At 36.7% G+C, this 17,030-nt stretch overlaps 1 protein-coding gene across 1 annotated transcript in view; it reads right to left on the bottom strand.

The window, feature by feature from the left end:
• The window catches only part of man1a1 (mannosidase, alpha, class 1A, member 1), a 146,692-nt gene that overhangs the window by 23,874 nt on the left and 105,788 nt on the right, over positions 1–17,030 (bottom strand). The window contains exons 6-8 of the mRNA XM_002932113.5: positions 12,575–12,698; positions 10,162–10,255; positions 2,753–2,868 (exon numbers count right to left, since the gene is read on the bottom strand). Coding sequence (XP_002932159.1) covers positions 2,753–2,868; positions 10,162–10,255; positions 12,575–12,698 — 334 coding nt within the window. The remainder of the gene's footprint in view (positions 1–2,752; positions 2,869–10,161; positions 10,256–12,574; positions 12,699–17,030) is intronic.

Genomic DNA, 17,030 nt, shown 5'->3' with positions numbered 1-17,030 from the left:
ATTATTTTCTTCAGCCTTGGAATTCACAATTGCAGCAAGCAGGCAGGGGCCATTTTGTGGACACTGTTATCAAAGCAGGCATTGCATCCTGCCAAAATCTTGTTTCTGTGCCAGTATGGGTGGCCTGAGGCCCATGTCCATGCACTGGTTACAAAATTAGATGGTGAGGAGGGAGGGGGGATGTGAGGAGTGCAGCAACATCTATGAAGTTCTGATTTGAAAGTGAAAGTAACTGTCTGCCCCACCCCTATGCCTAAGGCATAGAGGCGGGGCAGGCAATATATGATTGACAGCTGGGATTTTTAAATGCTTTTATAATGGGTATGGATGTGGTAATAAAAAAATGATTTTGGGTTACATGTTTAATTTGAAAAGGGCTTTTATTATACAGCTTTTTATGTCTGGGTGACAGGTCCACTTTAATAGTCTCCAACTGCGTGGTCATTGCGGTGTGGTTACCCTTTATGGCTGCCAGCAACTCAGAGTTAGAGGGTTCCAGCGATTGGGTTGCGCTCAGGCTCGCCTCGGGTGCCGGCGAGGGTGGATCTGCGTCCGCGGCCTTGTCTGTCTCTTGCGAGGACTGGAGGTAGCCTGTTTTCAGGTTTAGATTTATTCGTGTGCTTCCCCATTGTAGGTTAGGTTCACAGGTGTTAGTGATCCGCCGCCAAACTCTGGTGCTGCTGCTATTTAGTCAGGATATTTGTCTAGGAGCACGGAGCGAAGGCAAAACACGTCTGCTCACTGCGCCATCTTGGCCACGCCCCCTCGCACTACATGCTTTTAGCAAATAAATAGTACATGTTACCTCTAATTCCTTCTCGGCTATGTGTACACATTTTAAACTTGTGTACGGATTTGTGAGCTCAGGTCAGAATTCGCACAAAATGTTGCGTTTTATTGCAAAATTCTTTGTGTTTGCTGCCCTGCAAATTGGTGTTTGTGCACACAAGCATGCAGCTTAGAAGAAACACTGCACAGCATCTATCAAAATGTAACTATGAAAAAGTAGATCTGTTTTCAGCAATCGTGCTTTTATGCCAGCAATATCAGAAAAAACATAACATACAACCAGAAAATTGAAAAATAATAATGTATCTATAGTTTATTAATTGTTAACTATTTAAATGTCTTTTTAACATCACATGGAGTGATGTCTTTATAAAGAAATCAGATCTGAAACAACAAAATCTGGGTGCCGCCCACAAGCTATTTGCCAAGCGTATGGAACTAATATCTGCACATGAACCCGAACAAAATGTCTTTTGCAAAACTCATTTTAGAACATAGCCTTTGTTGGCATTTACTGGTGTGTCAGTATGTTCTCTGTTTAATGTTTTATAAATACTTTTACATTTAGGATAACAAATGCAGCTTTGATCTGCTCTAAAGAATAAATATAAAATGCAAGTTTAAGTTAACAAGTCATAAATGGTAATGCAAGTTCAAGTAGCTCTGGGACCTTACTGATATTAGCGGTCACTAAAGCATTAAACAAGTTAAGAGTGTTTATCTGCACATAAAAAGTTCATGTTGCTTTATGTTTCGACTGGCTAAGGAAGCACTGTTTCTTTGGGTTCAATATCTGTCTTTCTTTGGAACATTGGTTTAGGTTTCCCATAAAACCTAAGGTTAGCAGCACATTACATTGGATCTCTGACAAGCACCTGAGATCCCTGTAATCTTACAAGCGTGCATCTATCCCAGTACAAGCATTAACAGTCTTAAAAGAACATTTAGTCCATAAACACACGGCATAATTCTTGTAGCAAATATGAGACAGCGTAATAGCAGGCTTTATATAAAATCATTAAAATCTTGAAATATGGAAATAAGTCATCAACTAACATTACATGCATTGAGAACATATGATATGAAATGATTCCATTTGTCATTGCCTCTAAGTATCCTATAATTAACAGTTCATTTTCACTATGGATATCCAAGTCAGTCAATGTCAAATAGCATACATAGTACTAAATATGATGCTTTTTTGTTTTTAATTACTTACTGAATATACAGTACAATTGTTCAAGCACAACATTATTAAATTTCATTTTTGGAAATTCATGTAAAGTTTAAAAAAAAATGCAGTAAGCAAGAACAAATTTCACAAAGTCAAGGGTATGATTTCAATTTTTGTCACTTTGTCTCATTGTCAGAATACACTTTTCTGAAACGGTCTACCCTTGCAAGCCTAGGCAGGTTGTTTACTGGAAAGGATACAAAAAGCCTGCTTTTATCACAAATCTGTACACAGATATTTACTTGTAAGCTTTTTAGAGAACTTCAACCTACAAAAGCACTTATTGAGGTAGACTAATCTGTACTCATATAATGTACATTTAACCATACGCATGGGTATATTGTGTTGAAAATATGAACTACATCAAATGTAACACTAGCTAACATTAATTAAAAAAAATGTTAAAAATTATTTCCTTTTTCTCTGTAATAAAACAGTACCTTGTACTTGATCCAAACTAAGATATAATGAATCTTTATTGGAGGAAAAACAATCCAACTGGGTTAATTTACGGAAATATACTATATCCTGGTTCTGGATATTTGGTCCCATACCTGTATTACATACCTGTTTTTTTTTTTTTTTTAAAAAGTATATATTTTAATATTTAAAGATGTTAGCTGAATTATAATGTTATAATGAAATATTCTGTTTGCTTTTCTTTTTCTACAACTCTATTAATAAGGGACTAATAAATGAAAATGAAGATCTTATCTAGAAAGAATTTACCTGAACAGATTCATAATACATCTTTTTGGCTTCTTCGTCCGTTTTGTCTGACATTAGCCATGCCTTCAGCAAATATTCATAATAACTGTCTCCTAATCCTCCGACAGAAACATGATCTAAAAGTAGAATTAACCAACAATATAAATAAAGTATATTTAACAGATTTAAATTATTTCTTCCATAAACTGATCATTTCCATTCAGATTTTACTTGTAGTAGAGTTATTTCTAAAATCAACAATGTACAACAGCTTGACATTCAAAAATATTTTCCAGGCTCTTTATCAACATCCTTGATCATATGATACACAATGCCAGTTCACAGGCAGCAGTCAAACTCATACACAGCAACAAGAATGTTGCCTGACAGCAACGACAATGAACAACAGAAACCAATAGAGCACACAGTTTTGCCTTGTTTCTGCATGTCAAGCTGTTGTACATTGTTGATTTAAGAAATAAGCCTGCTTCAAAGTAAAATTTTGAATGGATGCTATCAGGCGGCAGCAGCCCACAAGTGACCTGGGGTGGCAAAAAGCCACCCTCTGCACTAGCGATGCAGCCCACCTCACATCTCTATGTTGCTCAGATAGATAAGCTGCAGGTGCAAGAGGGGGGGCAGCATTTGAAAAGCCGTGGCATAGACCCCAAAAAACGCCGTGGATGCTATCAAATATTAGTGTCTTGTGTGGCAGACACTTTCAAAGGGTTACATAACCCAAGCTTAACTGTGTTTGTGTTTCAATCTAAATAGCATACTAGCATGCTGAACCTACTGAAGCTGGCTTTTCTGGGACCCATGGAGCTACAGGTGGAGGTAGCTCCAGGGCCCCCAGCATCAGTGTGGTTTGAGAGTGTGGTTGCATTAAGGGATGGAGGTATTTTATTGACAGGGGGGCTCTAAAAAATATGCTTAAATGATTATCTTTCTTATTAAATACAATAGAGGAGTTGAAGTTACTGAACCCTCTATGTCAAGGTACCCATAGCTTAGCTCAAACAAGTTGTCAGTGACTGACACAGGCAGCGCCGGGCAAAGCAAGTCTGGCACCCTAGGCAACCTGGCCATCCCCCCCGTGAGCACAAGTGCACTGGCACTGAAGAAGGGTATGGGTAGGCAGGCAATGTGAGTGCAAGGGCCCGCACTAGGGGTATGTAAAAGAGGTATGTGTCTAGCAACCCAAACACACTGTTGTGCCCTAGGGACGTGCCTCTTCTGTCTACCCCTGTCAGACCTGGACAAATTTTAATAATAAAATTAATATTCAAACAAAATTAATGTGAACAAGGTACCAGGGCCTGATGAAATATACCCTAAAGTACATATTTTCATATATTCTCACACTCCCTTTCAAAGTTGATGTAATTGCAATATTTTTCAAGGGATTACATTAAGGCCAATTAACTTCATGCAGGAGATGCCATCCATGTCATCCATCTGGACAAACTAAAAGGGGGATAGTAGATTCACAGGAGACAAGGGCAATTCCTCCACTTTAGAAAGCACTGGCAAAGCTTCACCTAAAATATTCAGTTGAGTTTTGGTCTCCAGTGCTTGAAAATTATATTAATGATATCAAGAAAGCTCAAAGAATAGCAACTAAGTTGATAAAGACTATGGTAACAGGTATTAAAGAAGTGATAATGAATAGGTCTATTTGGCATAATGTGTTTAATTGCTTAAGTGGTTAAAGACAATTTTTCTCTATGCAGGAAGGGGAAGTGCAGGGCTGAGCTCTAAAACATCTACAAATCTTTTATCCCCAATACAACCTGCAAGTGTTGCATGTTGGGCTATTTTTTTATGAGCTCTATAACCGGACATGTTTCAACATGGCAAGCAATTACAAGAAAACCCATTGCCACTATTTTTACTGAGCTGCAAAAACCTCCCATAAAAAATAAGGAGAGTGAAATGCAATCTACAACCCCAGGTCTTGTATCTATGTACCTGGCTAGAAAAATGCAAGAGAGTGCTGCAGAGTTGGCACACAACCATCTTGTGCCACGTAATGTCTTCTTCTGTGGGCAATATCCCTCACATGTTTATATTATAATAATAAAGCCCAAAGAAGGGCGAAACCAGTATGTAGTTGGGAATCTGATCAGCTATTATCCTGGCTTCAGCTTCAAACCCAGTGGGTGAGCTTTAGCCTATAGGATAAACCCATGTAAATGGAATTTTTTTTTAGGAGCCATAAGGAATTTGTTCCCAGAATCCCTTTGGTCTATTTGCATATGTATGAGGCAGTCTCCTCAACCCCTTTTGAATTGTTCATGAATCCCCACTCTTGGCTCTACCTGAGCTGATTAGAGAACCTTGCACTATACTGATGAGCCCCAAGAAGGGCGCTGTCTGTAGTTAGGAGTCTGATCAGCTATTATCCTGGCTTTTGCTTCAAAAACTCAGTGGGTAAGCTTTAGCCTATAGGATAAAGCCATGTAAATGGGATTTTTTTAAGAGCCTTAAGGAATTTGTTCCCTTTGGTCTATTTGAATATGCATGAGGCGGTCTCCTCAACCGTTTTGAATTATTATAAATATATAAGCCCAAGGTGTGGTATGTCTTGTATCAACTTCCATAGAGCAACAGAGTATATCTCTATTTTTATAGGATTATATATAATCTAGACTAGTTCTACTGCATAAATATATGCAAAACACATATTTTGTCACAAGATTCCCAGTACTGACCAACCCTTTTTCTTTCACTACACCAATTAAAATCAACTCGTGTTGGACTAATCGATCAATTGCAGACATTTCATTTAAATTACTTAACAGGTACAAATTAAATCAATAGCAAGGCACAGAACATTAAATTACTTTGCAACTATAAAATGAAGCCAAGAGAAGGTGGATGAAGGTGAATATCCATAAATCACATCTAATAATGAGATAAATATCTTACAGGAACATACCTGATAAACATGAATTGCCAAGAATGAACACAAAATTAGAGAAGAAATATACATTCCAACATTAACTACTGGCCTTTGCATTCATTAAAAAAAATAGCTATGTATATACACACACACACAAACAAAAACACAGGGCAGGCCTGGAAATGAAATGACTTAATTTATACTTGCTAGATCCACAATAACAACATTAGGAGTGTACTACACTTTACACTTGACACTTCTCATTCTCTGACTGATATCCTGCCACAGGACAGAGGAAGGGGACAGAGATAAAGGACACAGCATTACACAGAGAACAGGCTTTGCTCTGAGAAAATGGAAGATCACTACCTAATACAGGAAATGGACCACAGAGTCTTCTTCCTTATGTTTGCTATTGCACTGACTATAACCAATATTATCATTAATTTATGTGGATATTATTTAGAGGTTGTTTCTGGCTTTTGGTTATCAGACCTGTATCAAAACATATACATAAACCAGCACAAAGCCCCTGGAACGCTACCATATAGGTATCATACTTTTGAGATGTGAATACATGTTTTACCAGGTGTATTGCTTCTATAATAGAAAGGCTACTGCATACAGTATCCTGTCATCCAAAACTGTGTGTTACCAACCCTGACTGGGTTTGGAATAGTGTTCCTTCTGAACTTGCTGGTTTCTCCATGTCAAAAAACACAAAGGTCACAGAAGGCTAACAACTCAATTTTATCAGTTCACATAGTGCATGCCAAAGCACTTCGGTGCAAGTGGTTTGTTATACTCAGTGACAGTCTGCTTGCACAAGCCTCAAGCCTGTCCATCCAAACCAGTCACCTAATTGCCTTTTAAAAAGGAAGTGGTATCTCTGTACATGCTCACTATTGTTATAAGACAAGTGGAACATTGAGTTTTCTGTCAGTTCCAGTGCAAAGCCCACTATAAGAAGAATCAGAGATGGGAGTGTTACCCCCCCCCCCCCCTTACCATTTTTGCTATTTTGAAAGCAGTGTGTTTAACCTCAATAAATTGCATTTTGTGCCTGGAGAAAATCAAAGGAATAAAAATATTAACATTCCACACCTTTTCCTTTGAGTTCAATTTAAAATATTGTGGTAGAATGGCTCAACAAATGAGAGAAAATGTGAGTTTTTCCTTTAAGTTCTCCATAGTGGGAGATGTAGGCTTTAAAGGAGAGGTTGATAAACAGAGAATGGTTTCTCTGGTTAAAAGGTTTTGCTGTCTGACCCTGGAAGTTCTAGGGTTCTGGATAGAACAAGCATATCAGGCGATCCATTCCAGTAGTCCAGCTCACCTACTGGAGCTTACTTTCCACAGGAAGGCTGTCCTGTGGAAAAGTATTTAATTGTCAAGGTGGGAAGGTGTGTAGCAGTCTCTCAGGGCACGAAGCAGGAAGGATACCTCTCTGTGTTAGGACTCCCAGAAGGGCTGGGTGTGCTTCCTGCTACTGCAAGAAGCAGAGGGAGCACAGACTTGTGAAAGAGACCAAGAGACTGAGGAGTCTCCTCTATGGAGCTGAGAGGAAAGCCAGGAGGCTGAGCTAATTCCCCAGGCCACCAATATTTATTATTTATTTATATACCGTCAAATACCGTGATACAGATATAATTTTGAAAAATACCGTGATATAAATTTTTGGTCATACCGCCCAGCTCTACATTAAAGCTATCTGTTAGCTACCCCAGCAACCAGGCAGCAGCAAAAAAGTCACAGTCAAAGAGAAATATTAGAGGGCCAAAGTAGAAACAATAGAAAACAAGAATATTACAAGAACAATACAGTTAAAGCCTCAGAGCCCTTTACAAAGATTAAGAATAAACAGTAACTTTAACACATGAAACTATTTACTATGTATTTACTCTACAGTTTGGTAATTTCCCCATGTGACCAAATTGTAAATTATATCCTAATAAAAGGTGCATTTCGACATCATTACGCCCTGTTTATAAGTATGAGACAGTACTTGTCACCTCTGCTCTGTCCCTGCAGCTCTTCCTCCACTCTTAACCCATTTCTTTCTAATTTCCTGGCTCAGCTCTTACTTAGCATGGTGCTCTCATCCTGTCACTACCTCTCAGCTATGGTCTCTCTTTACTTTGGTCTCAAGGTCAGGTCTTGTTCTCCCTGCCCCTCTTTGTCCGCTCCCCCCTCGCATAATGCTTGTTTGCTCCTCCTCCCACCAACAGTCTCAAACTTTGCTCCTTGCCCCTCAGTGTCCACTCAGTCTGGGCTCCCCCTCATTATTTCTCTCTGGTCTCCCTTCCCTTCTCAAGTTTTTCTCAACTTTCTCACCTCTATAACACCCTCCCACCTTCTCTGTCCGGCTCTGATAATGTCAACCATGGCAAGCTAGATGTCAGAAGCAGAAAAAGCAGATGGATTACAGGTATTTAGCCCTAAAGAAACTACTACAGGGAAATACACAGAGAAAACTGCACTCAGCAAAGGGGGACAAAAGCAGAACAGACAAAGTGTAATTTAGTAGTATATAAAACCAAGCTAGAGATCTTTAGGATGTAAGACATTGCACATCAAAACTGTAGATTATAAAGCATAATTACACCGTACTTAAATTTATATAGATATTAGTAGTCACCTTGCATCAAAGAACTTGGCCTGCGGCCTCGTGCTTTTATATGGTGACATAACTCCTCTGTGACTTATAAAATCTTTATAAATTACAGTAGGGGGTACATAATCCACTATATATCTATACTGTCATATTTCTCTATATACAGGTATGGCATCTCTTATTTTGAAAGACCATATCCAGAAAGCTCAGAATTATGGGAAGTTCATCGCATTCTACGCCAGTGGTTCTCAAACTTCCTAATGCCGCGACCCTTTAATACAGTTCCTTATGTTGTGGTGACCCCCAACCATAAAATTTTTCCTAAGACCATTGAAAATATGTCTTTTCCTTTGGTCTTAGGCAACCCCTGTGAAAGGGTTGTTCGACCACCAAAGAGGGCCCGACCTACATGTTGAAAACCGCTGTTCTACGAAAATAATTCACATTTTTAAAAATAATTTCCTTTTCCTCTCTAAATAACAAAACAGTACCTTGTACTTAATTTCAGTTAAGAAATCATGAATCCATTTTGGTGGCAAAATTTATTTGATGTTTAAAAGAGAAGGAAAGTTATGATCATAGGGGGTTTCAAATGTTGCGCATGTGCTGGCCTGGGCCAACTGAAGAATAAAAAAGCCAAAGAAGGAGCTTACTGCCTGGTGCTCCTACAGAAGTACCCTGCGAAGAGGAGCACCGACCTGGGGTATCAGGTAAATTAATATAATGGGTATTCCTGTATTTTATAAATAACTTTCTTACATTACTGGCTTTTAAAAATAAAAAAACAACAAACAATAAAAAATGGAGGCCAACCAAAACATTACTTAGAATAGGTCCATCTGCAATACATTTTCACATGCTTCTCAAAACCACTCAAAGGGATGAATGTCCAATTAAACTCCTGCTCCGCTGTGGAATTGGTTTGCCAAATAAGATTCGGTACACTGATTGTACTGACTCTAGACAAGCTATCCCAGAGGACTGCTAGTGACCTATGCAGCCAGTCCAATGTTACTTAACAAAACTTGCTACATTAAACAAACCCCATTACTGATATGAATTTTGCTTATTCATATCACAAGCAATTATACTGCATTTTAAATTATTATTAATTTATTTCCTTAATATAGTACCAAGATGTTTATAAGGCTCAGTAAGCCCCCCCCCCCCCAAAGAAACCAATGCATTAAAATCAATACAGTGCTCATTCTTGTTCAGTGACTTACTTATACTGGTGGGTTGTTATATTTTTGAGCTGTCATACATCTGTAAGATACCATCAAAACAAGCTGATTTGCATGCTACAAGCAGTTAAAGGAGAAATCACAATCACTTGTTTGCCAAAAGTTAGACACGGCCAAATGACTGCAATTACTTACCCGATAACCCAGGCCTGGCGATCCTGTTAGCAGTAAACTGCCCCAGCCCTGGGTTCTTCATAGGAAGCACCACAGAGTGATTCTGCTCTTCAGCTTTTTTTCTTCAAACTCCTGGCTTGACCCATGTGTAGTAAAGTGAAATAGACGGCTTTTTTGTTAAAGTTCAGCTTTTCACTCTACTGTGCATGCACACCCATGTGAAGAAAGGAAAAGCAGCATTGCTCTATGGTGCTCGCTAGAAGACCCTGGTCTAGTGCAGTTTTCGGCTGATAGGAGCACCAGCCTGAGGTATCAGGTAAGTGAGTCACTGGAGGGTGCCTAACTTTAGGCAGCCCCCCAGTGATTGTTGACTAACTATCAAAAGGTTTAGATAAAAGAGGTAATTTGTCAAAGCACCTTCCTGACTGTTATCAAAGTGTCAATATGTGTGGTAAAACTGAACTGAGGCTAAATGTGCCCCTTTATTGTGATTATGATTACGTTGTAGTATATTGATCCCAAATGTACTTTTCAGAATAAGTTCCATACTTACGTTGGCCCCACTGCCCACTGCTGGGATTCAGATAGTTAGGATACAATCCTTGAGGTTTATCCAGTCTGTTTAACACTTTTCGTATATTCATTACCTAAATTGAATATAAGATAATAGTGCATAAACATTAAATGTGTAAAAACAGAAAAGAGGAAATCAACCATTTCCTTTTTTCCTAGTTTGTTTCAAATTATTATTCTTATCAACGGTGGCTTTCTAGAAGAAATATAGTAATGCTCACATTCTATTTCTAGCATCCAGTGAAACCTCAATTTTAAAGACTTGGATTTTAAGTTTTCCCAAATGTTATGCCATTTTTTGTGGTCCCACCAATATATAAAGCATAATAAAGTTAGCTAATTTTACTTTTCCCAAAATTTTTCACCAATCTGTGACACAGATTGCTTATTGCCAATCACTGGCATCTACAGCCCAAAATCTCACAAGTGGTACCGTCTGACATTTTCTCTACTGGTATTTTTACACAGCCAAAGAAAATGCTACGTGTGATACTAAAGTCTTTTTGATGTCTGTGTTAAAGGATAGTTCATCTTTAACTTAACCTCTAGTAGAATGTAGATAGTGATATTCTGATACAATTTGCACTTGGTCTTTTTTGTGGTTTTTGAATTATTTTACTTTTTGTTCAGCAGCTCCAAAGTTTAGAATTTCAAGTTATTTGGTTGTTAGGGTTTAATACAAATAGTAGGGAGCCTGAAAAGAAAAAAATAGGGTGGCAACAGCTGAAACAATATTTGATAACTTGACAGAAGCAGAAGAGGAAATTATTATTATATACTATATAAATTATTTATATACTATAAAAAATAAAGACCAATGTAAAAGTTATTCAGAATAGGCCATTCTATAACATATTACAGAGGAATGTAAAATTTGGAAACTTCCACAGTTGGAAGTGGTCTCTAAACAGTTTCCACATTTGGAAAGCCCATATTAAATTTGTGCAAAGGCAAGTTTCTTTGCACAGAGGAATACATTTTCGAAATGCAAATAATTTTCCATTATCGAGTTTTATCACATTTCCACCTGAAAATTAACTTTAAAGCTGAAAAACCTTTAAGTTTAGACCAATAAAACACTAAAACTCCCTGCCACTGCTGAACATTTTAATTGCTGTGGTATTTCAGTCAAATCATATAATAGGACAAAAATACACTGGCAAACATTTTGGTGTGAATATACTATTTCAAACATAGTGGACACCAAGCGCTCCGGACTCCGGGGTCTCTCATAAAATCAAATCTTTATTGTTGCATTAAAAGAAGGAACACCTAACGCGTTTCGTATGCCAAGCACACTTACTCATAGGCTTAAAGTGAATATACTATGGCCAATTTTAATAACCTGCCTGTATGATTTTGGAGCGTGGGAGGAAACCCATGCAAGCAACGGGAAAACCTACATGCAGCTGAAATCGAACCCACAACCCATTTATCTTACATTACTTACTCGTTAGTTCATCGTTCACGAACAACAAACATTCAAATTTAAGGTTAGTGGTGAGCAAAGTTAAGATTTGTTTCTGAGACAACTATTTCATGCTTTTGCATAGAGAACTCTAATTTTATGTTTAAGGAACTCATCTTTTTGAATGCAAATGAAAACCTTTAGCATATGTTTATGATCATAGCAAAGTGATTCCATCAGTTACCTTTATGTTGTATCCAGAGGAATTTTTATATTGCTATTAAGATTACCAGAGTCTGTAGGCAAGACACTATAGAATGTAATTTAATGCAAAAATGAAAGTGCATGCAGTAATTGTAATTTTTTAGAATTATGTTCTTAACTTGCAGCATGCTTTATATTAAACATTGCCTTTACACTGCTTAGATCTAAGACATGCATGGTAATATCTCCTTGGTCTGCTTATTAGTCATTAGAGACTTGCCATCATTCAGTTGTCAAGGTATGCTAGCATGCTGTTTGTAAATTTCTAATCTCAGCGGGCGCAAGGTTTTTCAATTGTTAACAGACTGTTTATTTGTGTTCATGTTTCTAGCTGTGGAATTGGGTTATTCAGGTGAAGCAGTAGCCAATTTACTCTATATATTTGGTAAAGTTTGCATTAAAAGCAGATAACCTTTCCTCCATGGAATTCTATCCACAGGCTACAGGAGAATTTTTAATCTATTGCAGACACAGCCTTTAACATCAGAAGGCTGTATCTTATCTTCTACAAAATGCTATTCCCATCAATAGAACTCCGACCTGAAATATTAATGAAGTGTAATTATTTCACAGAACCTCTATATAAACACTGTTAACAGCATTCCCTTAAGGTTTAATTTGTCTCTTCTAAAGGTGATTTCTTATAGCACTTGTATAAAACAGCAATTTTGCATGTTTTATTACTTCTGAAATAAGGTACTTCTTGTTAAATCATGCTAACCTTTTCAGCAAAAACTGGGTTTCCAGATACTTGAGTTAGATGCATGAACTCCAAATGCAGTGTTCCAAATTCAGCTAGAATGCTGCTTCCTCCTGAAGCCCATGGCCAATTACGACCAATGCCACTAGAAATTAAAAAAAGAAATAAAAATAAAATAAAGGTATACATTTATGGTACATAACAAACTGATTACAGAGGCCTGCATAATGTTCAGACATGTCCTTATGTCACCGTGTCTGTTTCTGTTTTAAAGCATGCCCGTAATTACATGCTAATATGACACAATTACATCCATAGTAGGCAAAGTATAAAAGAATAAATTAAAATGAGCATGGACCATTTCTCCTCTGGATATCTGAATGTTTGCAATACAACAGAACCATAGATATGTCCATGAAAAATGTTCAAAATACTGTATTGTCTACATTCTAAATTTGAGTTCAGACCTTGTTCAAAAAGCTGCCAGCATTTTCTTTCCAGAATAGATACCCCTATTTACAGCTTTTGCAGAAAAATCAGTTCAATGGCCATTAATTTAACTTTTTTTAATCTTTCTAATGGAAATAATAAGACCCATAAGTATATTTTCAATTGCCTTAACTTTAGTGAATGTATTACAAACAATGTTTTCTCTCTCATGTGAACTGGCCACAATTGTATCACCTGAGCCCCCATTTGTCCTTAAATTATGTTTGCATAAAGTTTTTACAAATCAAAGTGAAATTATTAAATTGAAAAAAAAAAATATTATAGCATTGCACACAGCACCAATAAAGTGATTTCAACCATGCTTGCATACGCAGTAGACACATGTTAACAAAATTACAAAAATAATGGGTTTAGGGAGGTAGTTTGGTATAAAGCAATGATCAGAAAAAAATAACTGGAAACAGCAGAGAAGTGTCCTAATAAAAACAGGCAAAACTAAAGGTGACATGTATCCCGTACCGAAATAGAACATACAAAACTTATACGAAAAAGAATTACCAGCCTAGCATAGCGGAGCAAAGGGCATGCCCCTGAAATATTACATGGTGACATAATAAAAGTGCAGAGGTCTTCCGTGCTTCACTTGCTATGTTGTGCTGCCTAGAATTATATAAGCCAATTAAAAAAAACCCAAAACAAAACGAGGGTTAATAAAGGAAAACATTAACACAAATACATCCCCTCTGAAATTATTTTTGAGTGTATGTAATCGTTTTAAGCATTTTACCATAGCAATGTGATACAAACTGAAAAAAACATCAAAAAGGTAATTGAACAGTAATACCTGAGCTGATATCTAGGCTATTTTTTCTGTTCTTACAAGTTGTTCAATAATAATTCACATTGTAACATGTTTACTATTGGCCTTTTAAGGTCCGATTACAAAAAATTGGTATTTTTATAACTTTTGCGTATTTTCTGCAATATTTTTGTTAATTTGTGCAATTTTTTCGTACTTTGCTACAATTTGGGTGACAAAATCGTATTGTTACGCTGAGTACGAAAGTTTCTGATTCATGCAAGCTTCGGTATCGTGACTTTCCTTGGGCCAGGTTGAAGTCAGAAAGGTTTTCCCGCCGTTTATGATCATTCGGATACAAAAATTATGTGGACTATCAGACCGCCATTGGCAAATGATCGTTTCAATACAAAAATTTCGGAACTTTCGGATCGTAAATACGAAATCTTTCTATTAAAACAAACAGAATTTGTGACTTTTGCAATCATCAGAAATTATCGGATTTTGTGATTCGGATTTGTACTTTAATGAATGTGCCCCATAGTGTGCAGTTCTCTTTATCCCTCTTTAACATAGACAGGAGCACCTGTATAAATATATATACTAAAAACAAACAAAAGCAAAGAAAACAAATGAGAGGCATAGTCCTAATGAAAGCCTGGGTCTTGCTGAGAGGCTAAAAGTTATTGCATACATTTGATGCACTGCAATTTAAACTGTGATGCATTTGATTTATGCGTGTTTTGCTTTGGCCATCAATGTCCAGACTGAACAGATATTTGACTCACAGACTAAATGGCTCCAGTACATTTTGTCTTATTAAATTCTACAGACTAGCCAAGAATCAATGTACTTTGTCACAATTAAAGAGGATATTCGTTGAGATGGCTGCATCTTACATTTGTGATGTTGCTTTTTTTTTTTGTCCAGTTGCTGAACACTATAACAGTGCATTTCAGATAAACACTGAACTAAACTGACATGAATATGTAACTGGCTTCTGTAGCTGGGTATGTTAAACATCTATAACATATTTACAGAATGGTTACATAATGGCAGCACATAGGAAAAAGTAAAGTAAATAAATATGACAATGTTTGATTTGTTTCTATATATCTCTGTCTCTTCCCTGGGTCTGACCCAAAACAATGAAACAGGAATCGGTTCTCCGCTATGTCTTTCCAGCTGTAATCAGCTGGCTTGCAACATTGTTCCAAAAGTCAGAGCTAGCAGTGCAGAGAATGTAAACGGTCAAACATACTGTTTTCAACAGCAAATACAGTTACATTATTTTTTTTACTGCGCAAAAATTTTTATCGGGTGTAATTACAGTACAGAAAGGGTACGGCACCTACTATTACAAATACTTTTAAATCCACTAAAAATTTTCATTACAGTGGAGAGAATTACATTTTCTTGCAGTATGCTATAAACCAGTATTGAGCAGAGTTCACCCTTTAATATTTATTTATTTTTTCTTTAAATAAGAGCTTTACAGTATTGCCAACAAAACTTCCTAAAAGTTTCTTAAACATACATAAAAAAGGAAACAGATTGCTGAACAAACATATTATTAACCCATACCCAGCAGACTGTCGGTAACCTTCACTGCTCAAGTCATTTCTGTTGCTATCTACTTTATGATAACTATAATTTTCAAGTACAAAACTCAGACAAATTATATATTGTTGGTCCAAGCATGTCCTGTAAATTGTAATAGTTTCTGGTTGTCTAGTCACATATTTCAGAAGACTTATTCACAGCCTTTAGACATACAATTACCTTAAATATTTAAAGTGAACCATCAAGACAAAAATACATTACAACATGACATACATTGACGGCAAAGGAAGAGATAAAAATAAGCAATAAAATGTGTGTGACGTAGGATATTTTTTAAACCTTTGGATTCCCACTAGAGAATTCACCTTTATTACCCAAATTCAGTGTCTCTATGAAGAGATTTGTATTCCTTCTAGTGACCTTTGGAAATTACAAATGGTATATCTGGACCAGCAATCCCAAAGGATGTTCTATATAAACTGTGTAAAGCTGGACAGCATTCTCGATGGAGTAACACCTATTAAATTCTTAAGAACATTGGAAGTTCCTGCTTTTTTCCAGGAGCTAATTAAACCACTTTATGCTATATATCTAAATAGTCTAGTTGCAAACATAAACATATAGAGGGACAATGATTATTTTTTGAGTGCTTGGAAGCGGAGGTCTTCCAGATATTCATGTACATGTAATTTGGATCACCAAAATTTAAGTTTTAATATAAAATAAACCCAATAGGATTGTTTGCTAATCTACAGCACAGAGAAAATGCAATAATTTTTAAAATGTATATGCTTAAAATGGGCTCTATGAGAGACAGTCTTCCTGTAATTTAGAACTTTCTCAATATCAGGTATCTAGATAAGAGATCCCATACCTGTTCTTTAGCAGCTTTAAAGCGCAGGTCTCAAGCATTCTATATGAATTCCACCCCTATACAATAGTCATAAATGAGTATTTTTTTATTATCACAATCATTTTTATCAAACATAACTTGCTTATTTGAACTGAACAAAAATAATTTGATGCTTACTGATGAACAGAGAGAATTAGCATTATAAGTACTTGCTGCAGAGCATTTTAAGAGATATTTTCCAGCTGTGAGCTGGTTAGTGCTGCAATGCTTAACAATCCCCACTGTTTGCTGTTTATTTGTTCACTTTTAAACCAATATAAAGTGATTAAAGTCATTTGTGGGATGCAAATTTGAAACATTAGGAAAGTTCATTACTTAGAAGTAAGTGCACTTATAATCACAAAACGGATGAACTATGAGAATGCCAAGCAGGCTTGATTTAATTATGAATCTTTGCTTTTATGTGTGTTCTCTAAGGAAGTAGCTAAACAGAGCTCACTTGGGTCCTCACCTCTATAATTCTAACTTGCTGACATCTTGGAATAAACACCTTTTTATTTTTAAGTACTTGGAGATTGTATAATTGTAGTGAGGGCTCAAAAGCACAGAATACTTAAATCTCAACAGTAGTAAATTGTGAAAACCAGAAAAAGACTGCAAATCAAATGAAAGGTATTTTTTTTGTAGTGCTTAAAGATATTTGGTATGAAGACAGATTTCTCAACTGTAGTTGGCAGAAGTGTTTTGCCTTAGGACAATGCTAAATCAAAGCTAGCACATGGGTCAGTATCTAAGAGTCAGTGTGCTCACAG

The sequence above is a fragment of the Xenopus tropicalis genome, chromosome 5, assembly GCF_000004195.4.
Source record: "Xenopus tropicalis strain Nigerian chromosome 5, UCB_Xtro_10.0, whole genome shotgun sequence".
In the NCBI taxonomy this organism is placed as follows: Eukaryota; Metazoa; Chordata; class Amphibia; order Anura; family Pipidae; genus Xenopus; species Xenopus tropicalis.
Note: the sequence above shows the minus strand (reverse complement) of the source record. Positions and strands in the feature narration are given on the sequence as shown.